Source organism: Mytilus trossulus, chromosome 3 (genome assembly GCF_036588685.1).
Source record: "Mytilus trossulus isolate FHL-02 chromosome 3, PNRI_Mtr1.1.1.hap1, whole genome shotgun sequence".
NCBI classification, from domain to species: Eukaryota; Metazoa; Mollusca; class Bivalvia; order Mytilida; family Mytilidae; genus Mytilus; species Mytilus trossulus.
The window spans coordinates 79,990,484-80,008,929 of NC_086375.1; the positions used below are offsets into that span (position 1 = coordinate 79,990,484).

The 18,446-nt window shown below is 32.3% G+C and overlaps 1 protein-coding gene across 1 annotated transcript in view; it reads right to left on the reverse strand.

Moving 5' to 3' along the window:
• The window catches only part of LOC134712570 (alpha-latrocrustotoxin-Lt1a-like), an 83,648-nt gene that overhangs the window by 27,628 nt on the left and 37,574 nt on the right, over window positions 1–18,446 (reverse strand). Inside the window, exons 13-22 of the mRNA XM_063574269.1 lie at window positions 17,444–17,573; window positions 15,182–15,255; window positions 14,107–14,247; window positions 13,593–13,695; window positions 9,807–9,895; window positions 7,102–7,245; window positions 6,779–6,857; window positions 4,720–4,805; window positions 2,242–2,382; window positions 97–196 (exon numbers count right to left, since the gene is read on the reverse strand). Coding sequence (XP_063430339.1) covers window positions 97–196; window positions 2,242–2,382; window positions 4,720–4,805; window positions 6,779–6,857; window positions 7,102–7,245; window positions 9,807–9,895; window positions 13,593–13,695; window positions 14,107–14,247; window positions 15,182–15,255; window positions 17,444–17,573 — 1,087 coding nt within the window. The remainder of the gene's footprint in view (window positions 1–96; window positions 197–2,241; window positions 2,383–4,719; window positions 4,806–6,778; window positions 6,858–7,101; window positions 7,246–9,806; window positions 9,896–13,592; window positions 13,696–14,106; window positions 14,248–15,181; window positions 15,256–17,443; window positions 17,574–18,446) is intronic.

The following is an 18,446-nucleotide window of genomic DNA, read 5'->3' on the forward strand; positions in this document are numbered from 1 at the left end:
TTTACCTTGGAGTTCGATATTTTTGTTTATACTTAAAAATGCCAACACAAAAACTTATAAGAGGAGAAACAATTTAAAAATATAACAATCACTTACCACAGTTGTTTGCTCCCCATCAATTTTCTTGTACTTTTCTTCAAATATTTTCAGACGTTTCTGATCTTTAATCATACTACTATCTGCCGTATGGCCATATCTAGTTGAACATTGAAATGACGTCCAAAATTAATAAAATGTAAATGAGAACACGTTTCACTAAATTGAAAACTGATTTTGGAACGAATATGATGATAACAAGTTGCACAGACATACTTGTAAAGAATGCAATAGGCTAATAACTACATAAAATGTATGTTTCATTATAATACTTTATTGTGATTGGCTAACTGCACATCACGTGTTTTTTCATAAGCAATTGCATTACTCAATACAACTTTTCATTCATGATAACACGTGGTCCCACAATAAAGTGCATAGGTGAATTAAATAAAACAAAAATAAAAATCGTGATTTCATAATCATAGCTAAAAAATGTAATTATAAGTATTGAATGCCTCTTTTTGTAGCTTCATATGGTTGCAAAAACGTTGACCGTGTGCACATTGTAAGAATGAAGCGCTTCCGCGTTACATACAAAATGTACTTCGGTCAACGCTTTTACACCCAAATGAATTTACAAAAAGAAGCGTTCAATTACTAATTGATGATTTTATATACACATTCTTAAGTTGATCTTTGTGTCGTTCTTTATTCATGCAATTTCCATACCCTATCTTCATTAGCTTTATTTTAGAATAAAAGTCAGCACTGCGAGAAAAAAATCTTTATATAAGGGGCAATCACTCCGCAACGTGTTGTCAAAATCATTGAGTAGATCCTGGCATGTCGATAGTTTTTTTTTATTGGAGTTTTCACTTTTAACATAGCTCAAATATAGCTTTATAGTTTTCAAAACATATGCTATAAAAATGCAAAAATTTGAAGCCCATAATAAGCAAAGCCATGTTAAGTATTAAGTTTTAGGGAATAGTAATAATAAAACAGATCTTTGCCGGGTAGTTTCTTTCTAATTTGGTCACAATTTTAGTATTTAGATTAAATTCATATCATTACTAGGTGAGGTTGTCTCGGCACAAAACAATATTAAACAAAAGGAGTCACGTTCTATGCCTTCCGAACATCCAATTAAAATTGCACCTTAAAAAAGGGCGACAAGGAGACAAAGGCAAAACTTGTCGACCATTTTACAATGCACTTACAAAATATTTTTGAACCATGAACTATTTCCAAATACAGTCTAGATGTTATATCTTCAACTTTTGAATTTCCAGACTTTGATTCGATTTATGTTTTAAATGTTTCTCAACTGTGCATAACATTTCATTGTTTTATTTATTTCTAATATTTTGAATTGAATGATTATTTACTATGTAAAATTAGTTCTCCTCATACATATATATAATTTATTTGTTTGATTTGATCGCTGAAAACAAATCAGTCCTATTTTTTTACTTGATCATTTTATTAAACGGCTCTAAAACCTAAAACGTTCTTTTCACTCACGTATGATCCATCTCTGTGCGCAATATAATTTTATTTTACGAAGATTAAAAAATATCTTATTACGTACACAAGTTTAACATTAATGGATATACGGACAGACATTGGAACACAGTTTTCCCCCTTCTTCGGAGAGGTGTATAAATACGGAAATATTCGAACTGACTTAATTCAAGACAAGTCATAACGATTACTAAATGATGTATTTATCTGTTGATTAACCACAAACATGTTGCGACCTTTGATGTTGAACATGCCATTATATCAATAGGCGAAAAAATATTACAAACCTACCAAGGGAGACTCTAACATCCAATATTTGTAGGATTTTACAAAGGACAAACAGGTGATGACACTTTTTCCGTGTAAAAGTGCATAAACCATAGCGTCACGAGTCAAACTGTATTTATTAAGAGACGTCTGTATGGTGGAAGTCAAGAACCGTTATACAGGAGAAAAAAATCCGAAGCAAATATCAATTGAAAAAAAAATGGATTAACAACACTGTCAAGCTAACCATAATAAAAGTTGATCAAGAAAATAAAATCATTGTACACATCAGTATTTGTCTGGCGCAAACTTTGAAATAAAATGCACGACATGATTTAAATACAAATAACTGAAAAAACGTAAACAGCACTAGCCATTGTTTAAGTAGGTAATTAAAATACTTTTATTTACCGATCTGGTATATTCCTGTTGCAGTTGCATTTAGCAATCAAAAAGATCATGGCATCTTCCTTCCACTCGTCCACAGCTAAATGAAGTGCTGTTCTACCATCATAATCCTGCATATTCATGCTCACTCCACTGTCATATAACCTGTACAAATTAGATTTAAGTTTAGGTTAGTTCTGGTAAAAAAATCGACATAATATAAAGATAAAAGTTTTAGAAAATATTTCCTGCTGATTTCAGCTTTTCAAGTAAGATTTGCATTTACTGTCATCTTTAGTAAGATGTAGCAGATATAACCGGGCTGAACTTGAGTTATCTTTAATATATAGTGGAATTCAGCAGCCGATTGTACGAAAGTTTTATTAAATTTAACGGCTCATTAGTGTGTCATCAACTAATGTCACATTAATAACTTAATGCATCATTAAGCCTTAATGACTCATTTATCTAATGACACTACAACCGGAACGATAGTTCCTTAAAGTAACAATAGATTACCAGCATCCGGTGTAAGGATCTCGTTTTGTGATTTTTTTCTTCACAAAAAATGCCAACTAAATTTGACTTGAAATTCTTCAAACTTCAGCAATTTAAGGAAACAAATCATGCCACAAGAATTATTTCCACGAAACACTGATGAATTTCACCATAAACGGATATGGAAGTTTAAAAAACCGATTTGTATAATTGGAATAGAGTATTATGTAACTTTCGTACATTATCTACGATTGCAATGGTTATTCCGGTATGATCAATTCAATGATATAAAACATTGATTACTTAACATTAAATTAAATCAAAAATTTTGAGGCCATGCAGCTATGCGCCTACATATGGATTATATATCTCTCAATTGATACGATATTCTCGGGCTTGTATTTCTTATCATGATTTCCTTGATAGAGGGTTGCTGCTCACAAGGAAGCTATTAAACCCAGAGTTCCAAATGGTGAAGTTGAAATCATTCCTTCGTAAATTTTAAGAACGTCCTCACGAGTTGGTTGGCTGTTATGGAATAACCGTTTCACAGATGATTTCGAATATTTTCCGTACGTCGTAACTACAATACTCTTCTCTCTTTATGAGTATGACCTACCGAATGAGACTACTTTCCGGGTTTGTAATAACACCAGCAATAACACGGGTGATACATGTAGAGCAATATCTGCGTACTCTTCCGGAGCACCAGAGATAACTCCTAGTATTTGATGGTTTCGAGATGCTTAGTCTTTAGTTTTCAATATTGCGTCTTGTACATTATGTTTTGTCTGGTTTTTGTTTTTCATTTTTGCCATGCCGTTGTTAGTTTATTTTTGATCTATGAGTTTCACTGTCCCTCTGGTATCTTTCGCCTCTCTTTTTAAAATGGACATACACTTTTTGAACACAACATCCTTTGATTCCGAGACATACATAGCCTCTTATAATAAATTATAAAGTAGGAGGAAAAATGAAGCAAAAAACAAGAACGAAACATTGGTCAACAACTAATTCGCACAATCAAGATGTATGAAACAATTATAGGCTCAACAAAATTCGTTTTTGGTGCATTTAGCCATCTGTTTCACTGTTGGAAGGGAGAAATGCAGAATAAGTTTTTTTTATGGCTTTATGACGCAACGATGTTACGCTCATCCCGACGTTTGTTTATTTTTGTATAAGTGCTGACGTTTTGACAATACAATTCCCCGAAAATTGTCAAAAGCTCAATTCTTCAATAAAGTATAAATGATCAATAACACATGATGGCAACTAACCCAACTAAATATGAGAGATTTCAAATGTGCATGGGATTTGTATTCACATAGTGTAATTATCACCAAAAAAAAAAACAAATGATCAAATTCCTATTACTCCTGTAAAAATAGTCAAATTTAAATAGTGGAACAATATGGTAAACGAAACATAAAGGCAAAGGTTCATACCATGTTTGAGAGTATTCTTCGAAAACATAAACAAGAACACTTGCGTTTCAAGCTGTTTTCGTTTTTCTAATAAAATTGTCAAACTCGCACAATAACCTTATTGATGGTAAATCGAACTGACTATACAGCACGGACAAAATACTATGATAAAAAATAATCCTATCAAATATGGAAGTCAAACGGATTCTAAGTATTGAACCGCTTCGTACTGACGGCCGCAGATTATTTCATTTTTATGAGGGTGTGAAGTGCAGGGTTGAGAACAAAAACATATTTGCAGTGATGTAAAATTTTAAGAAGGAACGCATGTTCGATGCTTCTGTTAGGCTTTGGGTAACACTATTCTCTTCAGAAGTTCTGTGTAATGTTCAAAGAGGCTGCTTTACAAACCTTGTAACACTACCTTTTTTAATTGTCCAATTCTATCACTATTTACCAAATCAAATATTTACAGTGAGTATTTATATCACTATATTATATATTTTTTTAAGCATACATTTTCCCATTCAAGAACAAAGATATTGTAACGATTGTAGCTATAAAGAAATATTTATACCTTTTCAGTGTTTCTACGTCGCCGTTGTTACCAGCCATCAATAAGCTAAATGTTTTATATTCATCATTCTCTGTGTTCGTTACATTCTAAAAAAACAATGTAATGTGATAACAAGTATTTTAAAGTAAAACTTTCTTACAAAAAAAAAAAGAGAAAGCACACCCTAAAATTGTTGAATAATGTTACACAAAACGCCCATGAAAAATGAATCTGTACAAATGCTATGCTTGCAATCTCCAATTCCCTCTAGTAAAATCACTCTAATTAACAGGGATCGTTGTTTATAAAAAATAAATCATAATCACATGGCAAAATTAAATGACAAAACACATAAAAAACGAATGGACAAGAACTGTCATATTCCTGACATGGTACAGACATTTTCAAATGTAGAAAATGGTAATTTAAAGTTGGTTTTATAGCGCCCATTTCTGCCATAATTATGCTCGAACAAAAGTATATAATGGCTCACATTCTACTAAATATGAAAGCTTTCTGAAATACGACCTGAGCGCAACTTCCATCACAATTGGAACAAAACTCCAACAAATGGTTGGAAACATATCACTCCAACTAAACTGATTAAGTCAAAATTGAAGAGTCAATCACATGCAATGCAAACTATCCTACCTTGTATGAGAATTTTCTGTCAAATGGTCTCAAACTAAAAACGTTCATAATCTTTTGATTGAGTGTATTTCTATGTTGTAATGTTACACTATTGTTTTAGATAAGGATGAAGGTTTGGTACCATTAAACATGTTAAACGTTTAAACTTGCTTTAACTGTTTACTTCACATATCATATCAATTTAATATTTCAAAGTTTCCACGACAATGAGATCAAGGTCAGATAAATTATGTCAGCTGGACATGTACACATTACAATCATTCCATAAACAAAATATGATTGATCTTCTGCAATAGTTATTTTAAGACAGACTAAAACAAAAGCTTATCATTGACCGATGAACTGAGAACAGAGGCCAAAGCAAAAGTATACCTACCAGACAGACATGTACCCCTTACAGTCATCTAATACACCCAATATAGTTAGCCTATTACATTAAGTATTTGGGGAAAACCCACACCAAAAACAAAAAATGCTAACATTGACAAGTGAACCATGATAATGAGATCAAGGTCTGATTATATATAAAGACATATAAACAATCATGTCATACACCAAATATTGTTTACCTTCTGCTCAAGTATTTACAAAACATACTGAAATAAAATCCTAACAATTGAACCATGAAAATGAGATCAAGGGCAGATTTTACTTGCCAACAGAAATTAACATCTTACAATCATTCTAAACACAACATATAATTGACATACTGCTTTAAGTATCTGAGAAACGAACATAATCATGTAACTCTAAGAAACATATCTGATCCTTGTAATGAGGTTGGGGTCAGCCGAAACCTATTTGACGGACAATAAGATGTTGCAAGGAACTCATATTCCGAATATAGTTTTCCGATTATTCATTATTAGTGAAAATTCACATGACAAAACTTAATTTCTTATGAGCAGTCCCTTAACCATGATAATGAGGTCAATGTCCATGGACCTTTGACTAACGGAAACATCGTCGCGTAGGGTATGTTGCATCCAGCGCTTTTTCTTTCTGAAATATAAATCTTTATAACTCTAGTATAAACCGTGGTAGCCGTTTGATAGTTATCCATATGTCTGGCCTACAGCGACGTTCATCGTTATCGACAAAATAAACTATACAGTGTTTGATTCACTAGTGAAGTATAAAAAAGTAGAGATGTTTTGTGCCCCTTATTCTTTTAACATATTAAATTCATTCTTGCAAAATCGTATGATATGCATCGAAAAATGCAGTGAAGTAGTCTAAGATACGAAACTTCATTGAGATAGGTGAAAGGAATAATCAGTATTTAAAATTTGGAATACCTCTTTTAAAAAGAAATAATTAAAGAAAAAAGAAAAAACGGGTTGATTTTTTAAAAACCTAGACTCTTATAAAAGAATAGATTCATAATGGTTTTCAGATATTTGTTTTCATGTATTAATCTATGCCTTACCGGACAATAAGTCAGGAAAAGTTTGAATATCTTGCCTCTTCCTTTTTCCTTAGCGACCATTAACGGTGTTCTATTCCACCTAAAATATAGTTAAATTTTTGATAATTTCAAAAACATCGTTTTGCGATATAATCACTAAACTTGCTTTAATATCTAGAATATATTTCAAAATCTTTCTTTTCAATTGAATTGACAAAACAACAATTCATAACCAATATTATCTTAAAAGTTATTAGTTTGACAACACATGCGTAATTTATTTATGAGATTTAAGTATTGGCAAACTACTTTAACCTAAATATCATTTATAACAAAGTGTGTACCTATCCTCAGCCTTTTGAACTTCCTCTGTTAGTCCACAATCTTTCAGTAGGTACTCAACAATATGTTCCTGGTTATTACTGACTGCTATGTGAAGCGCAGTTCTTTTGTCATAATCCGAAACTGTCATACGTTCTGCTTTGAAGCTGTAAAATTCAATCAAAGACACAGACCATTTACATCGTATATCACATTAAATTCCTGCAGTTGTTTTTTGCGCCATTATTTACAATTGTTTTTTTTTAAATATCTAAACAAACTGATAAACATGTCTTTTTTTGTTACCCATCGCATAATTTGATAGGCTAATAATGACTCTTTTTTAGTTAGAAGTAAACAATGGTTAAAAGTTTTGGTTGTATGCTTCAACCAAACTTCAACCATCTCAATAACATTTCTTGATAAACACATGTAAAAAAAGATACATACTATCATGAATGACAGAAATTTTGATCCCAAGTGTTTAGCTTCTACGAACATAAACAACCCTTGTATAAATTAAAAAAAAAGATGGCAAATGATTGCTCACGACATATCTATAATCAAAAACAAAACGAGAAAGATTGAACAAAGCAAGATAGGGTAATGCACATAGAGGAAACATAACAGAACATTAAGCTGAAAAGGCTTCTAATAACAAACTAGAGCTTGAAAGAGGCTGTGCCGCTTGTCTGAATCTACTTGTGTTTTTGAAATCATATAAAAAAGATAAATATCGTAACATATTCTTAAATAATGATTGACAGCAAATTTGATTAAATATTGGCCCTATAATTTAATAATAAATCCTGCCTGGTGGCCATCTTAAATTGTAAATCAGCAACAAAGTAGCAACATTTTATCAGCACCTCACAAGGAACAAATTTGGTTTTAATCTATTGAGTGGTGTTCTATTATAAGACATTTTTGATGTATTTTCCATAGGGTCCTTTGTTGAACAAACTTCCCTCTCGCTGCCATCTTGGATAATGGATCAGCTACAAAGTAACAACACTAGGTCAGCTCCTCATAAGGAACATTCATGCTATGTTTAGTTGCATTCCATTCGGTGGTTCTCTTAATAGAAGACCTTTGTTTGTATTTCCCAAAGGGTCCTATGTTAAACTAAGTCCCCCGCTTGTGGCCATCTGCGATGAATCGGCAACAAAGTAACAAAACGTAGTCAGCACCTCATAAAGATCATTCAGAATATATTTGGTTTCGTTCCCTTCAATGGTTTTCTAAATGAAGACAGTTGTATGTATTTCCCATTGGGTCCTATGTTAAACTTAAGTCCCCGCTGGCGGCCATCTTGGATAATGCATCGGCTACAAAATAACAACACTTGGTCAGCACCTCAGAAAGAACACTCATAATATATTTGGTTTCATTCCAATCAGTGGTTCTCCATCAGAAGTTCAAAATGTAAATAGTCAACAACCTTCGATGATGAATCGGCAACAAAGACAAGTAACATCACGTAGATCCACGTAGTCAGCACCTCATAAGGAACATTCATACTATATTTGATTTCGTTTCGTTCACCGGTTCTCAAAAAGAAGACAGTTGTATGTATTTCTCATAGGGTCCTATGTTAAACTAAGTCCCCCGCTGGTAGCCATCTTGGATAATGGATCAACCACAAAGTAACAACACTTGGTCAGCAACCTCATTAAGAACATTCATATATATTTGATTTTATTCCAATCAGTGGATCTCTAGCAGAAGTTCAAAATGTAATAAACTAAACATCGACGACGACGGACGACGGACGCCAGGTGATGAGAACAGCTCACTTGTGATGAGAATAGCTCACTTTGTCCTGTGGGCCAAGTGATCTAAAAATACAACTATTTAAAAGAGAAAATCAATGAACTGATTTATAATAACACCAATAATAAAAAAGAAAAACATACAATTATGGCAGAAATTAGCCAGTAACAAAAAGAATGTCACGTGATAAATAAACTCACCATGTTACCAAGATTGAATTTTGTACTTGCGCCAGACGCGCGTTTCTTTTTCAAAAGACTCATCAGTGACGCTCCAAAAATATCAAATAAAGTACGAAGTTGATTAGGCATAGGACCAAACATTCCTTAAAAGTTGTGCTAAATACAACTTTGATTACTATTCCAGAGGTAGAAAAGTCTTAGTATTTCAAAAATTCAAAACTGTGTTAACAAAAGGTAGAATCCCAAAACTGTTGAACTCCGAGGAAAATTCAAACGTAAAGTCCCTAATCACATGGCGAAATCTAATGACAAAACACATCAAACGAATGGACCACTACTGTCATATTCCTTACTTAGTACAGGCGTTTTCAAATGTAGAAATTGGTGGATTGAACCTGGTTTTATAGGGCTAAACCTCTCACTTGTACGACAGTCTCGTCAAATTCCTTAAGTTTATATTTACAACGATGCGTGAACAAAACAGACATAATAAATAAAATAGTCAAAATATGGGCACAACCGTCATCACTGTGTTACAACCTTAAAACAAACAATTTTACAAAAAAGCACAAAAGCATCTATCAAATTAAAACACATTCATTGCTTCAATCACAGGTTTTCAAGTTTCGAAATTCGATAGACTAAAGTAATCTTCATTTATCCAGGAAACGATTTTTACTACAACAAATTACAATTCTTACCATTTAGGAAAACAATATTGAATAAAGTTGTGTTATACAAATTACATATCTATAATATAATGATAAACATACGCTCTCATTCTACGAATGTCTCCACGTGCTGCACTGCTCAGGATTCGAACGATCTCTAAATCCTCGTCTACACTTTCATTATGATTTTCCTAAAAAATAAAAGAAGTCTTTTAAAAAGTTGTCACACAGAGTGATTCATGAACATTGCATTTATTCAGGAAAGTATACATTAGTGTCTAGTGTGACCTGGAATGAGTTTGCTTGTGTTTTTTTTTAACCTGCCATGATTATTTTTTTGGCATGCATGTAAAAAAACGGTAATTTTCCGTAGTGGCAAATGTGTAATAATTACAATGGTATACTCGCTTTATTGTTCAGAATGATTTTGCTTTTAAAAGGACAAACATGTCAAGAAATACTTGCTATCTTAAATAATATAGAGCAGAGTTTCCACATACCTTGTTAACCATCAAGGTCCAGAGGGCTAAACCTCAATATCGCTTAAATACAAGTTAATTGAACCTATGTCCCCTGCGTTACACATATGTAATCTACCCATAGGCATTTACTATAACAAAATCTTTGAAGATTTTAATAAAAATGAATAATGCTTGCTTGAGATCGCTTAGAATGTTATTTTTCAAATATTTCTTTTTCAACTGGCATTACTCCTTAAATATTGTTGGTTGGCACTCATCATATACCTTGCTCGTATAAGCTTTTGCTATATTATCAATTTAATAAAAGGAGAAGGTCCGGTAAGGGCCTTTTTTACCTCAAATTTCATGTTCATCTGACGAAAGATTTTAGACAATTTTCAAACGCTTTAGTGTTTATTTCATTTGATTCAATAAGTTTATGTGAAAGATTTTAACTGATTTACTCATTAAAACGCTCCGATTCTAGTTTCAATATGAAAAAATCTATCAAATATGCCCAAAATTTCACTTTTCAGATGGCATTTATTAAAAAAAATGAAAGTGGTCGCATCTGTGTTCATCCACAACCTATATATTATACAATTTAATATATACAATATATTAAGAAGGAACACGAATGCAGCCACTTTCATTTTAGACGGAAACTGTCTAAAATTTAACTAAATGCTAAAATTGTGAAGATTTCAGTTATTTAGCATGACTTATTAAAGTATACCTTTTAACAATTTTGAAACTGCTATATTTTGGGGCCAAAAAGGGGCCTTACTGAACCTACTTTTTTGGACAAAAGTGTGGTTGTGAAGACGCTTACAATGCAAAGTTATATATGAATGACATTAAACAAGAATGTGTCATGCCTAAATTGCACTATCATTTTCTATGTTAAGTGGACCATGAAATTGTGGTAAAACTCTAATTTGGCATTAAAATTAGTAGGATCATACCATAGGGAACATATATACTAAGTTTCAAGTTGATTGTACTTCAGCTTCATCAAAAACTAACTTGACCAAAAACTTTAACCTGAAATTTGCACTATCATTTTCTATGTTCAGTGAACCATGAAATTAGGGTCAAAACTCTAATTTGGCATTAAAATTAAAAAGATCACATGATAGGACACATGTGTACTAAGTTTAAAATTAATTGGACTTCAACTTTATCAAAAACTACCTTGACCAAAAAAATTATCATGAAGCGGGACAGACCGACGAACGGACGAACGAACAGTCGGACGAACAGACGTACAGACGCAAAAAAACACAAAACCATAATGCCCCTCTTCTATCGTACGTAGGGCTGGGACATAAAAATCTCTAACTTCTGTAAAATTAATAGATCAGCCCGGATTTTATAACGCATCAAAGATCATATTTTTATAAACCTATGATTTAACTTTCATAACAATCCTACAAAAAATGTAAGCGTGTGAGTTTTCTCTCTCTCATTTATCAGCCACCTGTGCATCTAGCAACTACGACTTTTGATTTTGGACCTATTGAACCGAATATTCGATTTAAGATTAGCAAAAAAATAATGAAAAATAATTATCCAAAATTAGATATGATTTAACTATTTCTTATTTCAGAAAAAGCGATATTGAACTTAATCGTTTCACTTTCAAATCAGTTCACTGTTTATTCTTCTTTGATCGTCTGTTAAAGTTTCGTTAATAGCTAGAAAGGGAAACTGTAGTTTTAACTTGGAAAAGATACATATTTGATCACACGGATAGCAAGATAAATGACAAACGTATACAGCTATGGTTATATGCGCATCTAGTTTATGGATAGTACAATGATAAAATTGAAAATGGAAATGACGAATGTGTCAAAGAGACAACAACCCGACCATAGAGCAGACAACAGCAGAAGGTCTTCAATGCAGCGAGAAATTCCCGCACCCGTAGGCGAGCTTCAGCTTGCCCCTTAACAAATATATACTAGTTCAGTGATAATGAACGCCATACTTAACTCCAAATTGTACACAAGAAACTAAAATTAAAAGTAATACATGACTAACAAAGGCCAGAGGCTCCTCACTTGGGACAGGCGAAAAATTGCATATGATACTTTAGGGCAAAACTAACAACTTGTTTTGGAAAAATCTCAATACCAATTGCAGTATGCTAACATTAAGCTTGATAACCAATTTCAGGAGAAACTCTTTATTCATCGGTCTTAAACAAATTTCAAGGATAATTTCACACAAGGCCATTGAGAAGGAATGTATTGGTTAATAAGAACCTTAGTGAGCGCGCTCACACACCCCGCATCCCCACATGGTCAGTGGAGAAATAAAATAACTGTACGAAAAAGAAAAAAATGAATCATAATTTCCTGTCGATATGCACATCTTCATAGTATGTCCTTATTATCTAAAAAAGGTTTCATGAAATTCTGTTGTGTGGTTTTAGAGGAGTTACGGTGATAAGGAACAGGACTGACAGAATGACGGACGGGTCAAAACATTATACCCTCCGCAACTTCGTTGAGTATGGTATAATAAGAAATAAATGATGGATGTGAAAACAAATATAATAGTAGATTCATGACCATCCTTAATGTTTTGGAAATTGACACTTAATATGTATCTTTTAGGTCTTGGTATCTTTCGATAACTAATTCGGAAAAAAGACGAGAGGTTATTTGCAACCTGGCTTATAGTTTCTTCCTTAGGCATCGATGACGTTTAACAAATTTTAGGATTTGAGAATTGTATACTTCACACGCGGTTGAAGTTTTTTTTCCTGCTAATGTGAGGACAATAAATATTTGAAAAATTCAAAAATATCCCTTTTGTTATATATTCCTGTACTTATATGACAACGGAAGAAATCAATGCATCTAAAATAACAGTGGAACTCCGTCTCGTTTGAAAATAAGAAGAGGTTGCACAGGAAAGTGCACAAGTAATTTTTAAAGGAATATCGGCAACTTTCTAGAAGTTCTACCTCTAAATATGTGGCCATGGAAAACTAACAAACAGATGACTTGTTCTTCAATGTGGCATGTATGAAGCAATAAATGTGTATAGTAGAACAATATTAGTGTACTAAACAAAAACAAAAAAAAATCGATTAACAACAGACGGAATGCAATATTACTGCATCCATGCTATAATATGGCAAAACAAAGGGCTGATTACATTATGCATTTGGCTACAAAACAATAAAAAGATTAACATGAACAGTCACTTTATAAAAAACAAGCTTATTGAAATATACAATACAATCTTGTCACTAGATTGTAATTTTAAACGTTTTCTCACATTCACGCTCGGGCGCCTTTACAATTAGTAAACAAGAATCTGAAATTTCAAAATGGTTGAGATCAACCAATGGAAAAATTACATATTACTTTAATAACAAGCACATAAATACATATGAAGTGTTAATATATTGTACCATTGACTCTGCCTTTAACTGTTGTTTCATATATGTACTCAACATTTCTTTTAAATTCTGGTTTTCTTGCCCAACTTTGATTAGCTCAACTGGTCGTTGGTCCCTAAACATATAATTTTGTGCTAAATGAATATAATGCAAAATGCACATAATTTCAAACCTGATCAAGAGCTATATAATATGGGATCAAATTAGATTTACCAACAAGTTACAAACATGACAAAAGTCCAGGCCTGGAAAAGTGAATTCCTTACAACTTTTTTTCAAAATATATATATATATATATATGATAGTATAACTATATACAACAATAACTACTATAAAATAATCATATAAGCTACTCGTTCATCATATGATTTTACTCATTCTTATCACCTCGCCTTTGTTTTTTAGATGAACAAATATAAAAGACTATTAATGCTGTATGTACATAAATGCAATAGCGTAATAAACAAATCCATAACATAACTTTCTACTAGCTATATAGATAAAAGAAAATTGTAAAAATACAAACCTCCATCTAACAAATGGTGAAACATTGCATTGATGAATTAGAAAATCTATCACTGATACTTGCTTCTTTTCTGTGGCGGCGTGTAATGCTGTTCGACCATCTGAATCTGATAAGTTCATGTCCGTGCCCAAATTATGCAATCTATAATATATACATATATAACACTGTGACAACCTGTTTAGTTCAAAATATTGAATTGCTAAGGCACAATATTTGCTTGTGAAGAAAGGAGATTGAATATTTAAATTCACCAATCCAAATATTACCGGAAAAAGCCATTAAAATTTATAGGATGAAGGGTATTTAGGACCCATAATTCCATGAGGTTTGTAAAAAATAAATCAAAGGATTGACTGAGGTATTAAACTATCGAAATAGACTTCTACACTCCTGCTGTAAAATACAAACTAGTTAAATGTGGGGTGTGCGTTTAACTCTGGTCCATGTATGAAGCAGTCGTAAACCTGACCGGAACTGGAACGTCTATTCCGTTTTCTCTTTAAAGAGGGATTTCATTCTGTTTGAATGTTAAAGGACCTTGAACAAACCCACTAGCTTCGGAGTCCACATAAAGCAGGTTGAAAGAATAAACCTTTGATCCGATCCAAAATTTATGAATATTTGCTTATTTTGAGGTCGCAATTCACTTCGATTTAAGATCATTGTAGTTGTTTTTGACAACTAAGTTTTAGTCTAACGTCAATTTTAATGGTACGTTATGCTAACAAAAGCAAAACACAATGCTTCGATAGAATACCGTTAACATTGTGCACCTCATTTGCCTGTTGAAAGCATTTAACTGAACTATATTTAAACACAGAAAAATGTGACTGCTGTTTATAAAAGACAATTCTTCAGTAAAGATAAGTTAATAAAATATAAACATAAGATCACATCTTTTTAAATAATAAAACAAACATACAATTCCATTAAACATAAGACTAAAAACGAAATAAGACGTTTCTATTTTTTTTAATTTTATAATTTGTGAAATCAATATTTCGTGAACAAAATAAAAAAGCACACTTTTTGTAAAATAATTAATCCATTATGTAAGTTTTGTGCTTTGATTTACCTTTTCAAATCTTCAACTTCTCCATTTTCAGCAGCTTTGATCAATTTTAAAGCGACAGTGTCTCTAAAGTGATGCTGTAATATCGAATAAATTCAAAAAGATAAAAAGCAACTCTGTAGAAAATAGGCAAAGAAATATAAACTCGTAAGTAGCAAAGAACGTCATAGCAAATTCGAAACTCGACAAAAAGACAAACCAAAGTATACAATACAATAAAAAATAGTTAAACAACTATAAGGACTACGGATCACGAACCCCACCAAAGATTCGGATGCTCTCTCGGGAAAACTTAGCCATTCCTTACATGACAACCGTCGTTTTGTTCATGTAAGTATCAATTCCGTAATTTTACATTCGACAACAAGACTATGGGACTATGGGTACGACAATTAGAAAATTACCATCGTCATCTGTCAAACAAATATTCAGCAATGGTAAACCAACTTGTGATGGCGTTCGTAAATGTTCAATGGGATGACACTTACCAAGACATCCTTGTGGTTATTCACTACAAATTGGTTAAACACTGACCTTGTCATGTTTAAAAAAAATGAAATGTATATTGTTCCTAAAATGTATCCGTTGAGGCTTTCACATAGGACGACGTGTAATCGACCGTTTATCAAATTTAACTAAAAAACAAACAGTCAACATCAAATGATAAATATTTGAAGTTACACTGGGAAAGCAAATGAATTACTTCCTTGTATAGAAAAGACAGCCAGGATATGATTCAGGCTCTTCTAACACTTTTAAAAAATACTGGTTATCAGTTTTTTAGTTGAATAAACATCTCATCCAGGGAAAGGATGTGTGGCAAGATATCACTTCATGCAGGAACTTTTTAGGAAGAAAGATAAAAAGTTAGCAATATCCTTTAACTCTACTTTCCGCTATATAGATGATGTTATTTTACTAAACAATTCAAAATTTGGTGACTATGTGGACCGCATCTATCCCATCGAACTGGAGATACTACAGATACATTTATGTCGGCTTCATATCTTGACTTACATCTAGAAATTGACAATGAGGGTCGGTTGAAAACAAAACTTTACGACAAAAGAGATGATTTCAGCTTTCCAATTGTGAACTTTCCATTTCTAAGTAGCAACATTCCAGCAGCACCTGCATACGGGGTATATATCTCCCAATTGATACGATATTTCCGTGCTTGCATTTCCTATCATGATGTTCTTGATATAGGGTTACTGCTCACAAGGAAGCTATTAAACCAAGAGTTCCAAATGGTGAAGTTGAAATAATCCCTTCGTAAATTTTACGGACCCAATCACGAGTTGGTTGACCGTTATGGAAAACCCGTTTCACAAATGATATCGGATATGTTCCTTACGTCGTAACTACAATCCCCTTCCCTTTCATGAATGTGACCTACCGAATAAGACTATTTACCGGATTTGTAATCACATAAGCAACACGATGGGTGCCACATGTGGAGCAGGATCTGCTTACCGTTCCGGAACACCTGAGATCACCCCTTGTTTTTGGTGGGGTTCGTGTTGTTTGTTCTTTAGTGTGTCATGTGTACTAATGATTTTCTGTTTGTCTTTTTCATTTTTAGCAATTGCGTTGTCAGTTTGTTTAAGATTTATGAGCTTGATTGTCCCTTTGGTATCTTTCGTCCCTCTTTTTTTAAACAAGATATGTTTATTATGATTCCGAAAACGTCTTGATAAAATTGGCATCTGTGCAATAATCTTTTTTTCCTAAACAATATATTCTGCAGTTGTAGATGTAAATAATAAGTTTGTATCATTGAATTGTAGTTTGAAAAAAGGGTTAACATATTTCAAAGAGGCAAACGATTTTTTTTTCAAGATTTTATTACTTTTTACACTATAACTATATTTTGATGATGACAATTTAATTTTTTTTTGTACAAAACAAAAAATGTCGCTTGGGTTACCAGGGTAAATACATAATTTAATCCTGGTATTAGAAGGACTATTACATTACTTGTGAACACATACATATATTATTGGATAATCAACAACATGTGAATGTCAATTATAATTACCTATTCTTATTTTTCAAATAAAGTAAAACGTTTTCGAAATATACTGTCATCAGTCACAAATTATAAACTTATACTCATGTCGTTTTTGATAATAGTCCTGTGTATCAATAGCAATCAGATATAGGTATATTAAATTCATTGACTGTAGATCTATGAGAATCACTGTTCTATGAACGGTTAATAATTATAAATAATTGTAAAAATCTTTTAAAAGAGTTTGCTACCTTAATTTTCTGTGAACTTTTACAGTTTTTCAAATCCTTAATTATTCTTTCAAAATCAGGTTTCCGTTCTATGTCTTTCTCTCGATTCAAATGCCACTCTGCATCCTCAGCAGCTGTAAAACCGATGCACCTAAAACATTCAAATTATAACAAGTGTAGCTCAAATGTTCTGTACTGGTTTTTTTTAAGCGTATAATGTTAGATTTCGACTTTGATATCTTATATCGTTAAATCATACATAACTATTTCAGCACATATGCATATGTGCAACACTATATGGACTAAGTATCAGCAATGAAATAACGACAGACATAGACAATTTACCCATTTAAAAGCAAAAGATGCTAAATTAATACCCATCGAAAATATTCCAAACTCTTTTAAAAAAAATGAATACTTAAACGTAGCTCAGAACTCCTAATATTGAAAGGGAAACAATACACAATAACTGAACCTTTCTAAATATATCAATGTTTGGTGTGCATCCTTGATCGATAATAAACTATCGTGATAACTTTAAATATAACAGTTAGGAAAAAACATAATACGAATAGTTTGTCTTAGTTTAGTTTTAATATTATTTTCATGAATAAAACTTAAAAACCAAATAAAAATCATTTCATGATTACTAAATACCTGTATACGAAAATATTGATACAAATGAGGTTGAATTATTGAAATGCACGTCAATAATACAACATCGATTTTTTAAAGCTCTCTGTGTCAACTTTTAACAAAACTAACTGTGTCTAGCGATATAATACAATAACTTATTAGTCAGTCTCATATGACCTGTTCGGACTGAAATTGGTTTACTAGTGATATACAACTACAAAATGTATAAAGAAACTTCTCTAATTCTATGGAAATATATTATTTTACAAACCAATTGTATAAAAAAAAATAATCAACATGTGATTGCCGGTGATCTCAGAAGATGATTGGCTGAGTCAATTGTTCATAACCTTTCTCAGCTCCCTGAACTGATCAAAATGCTCTAACA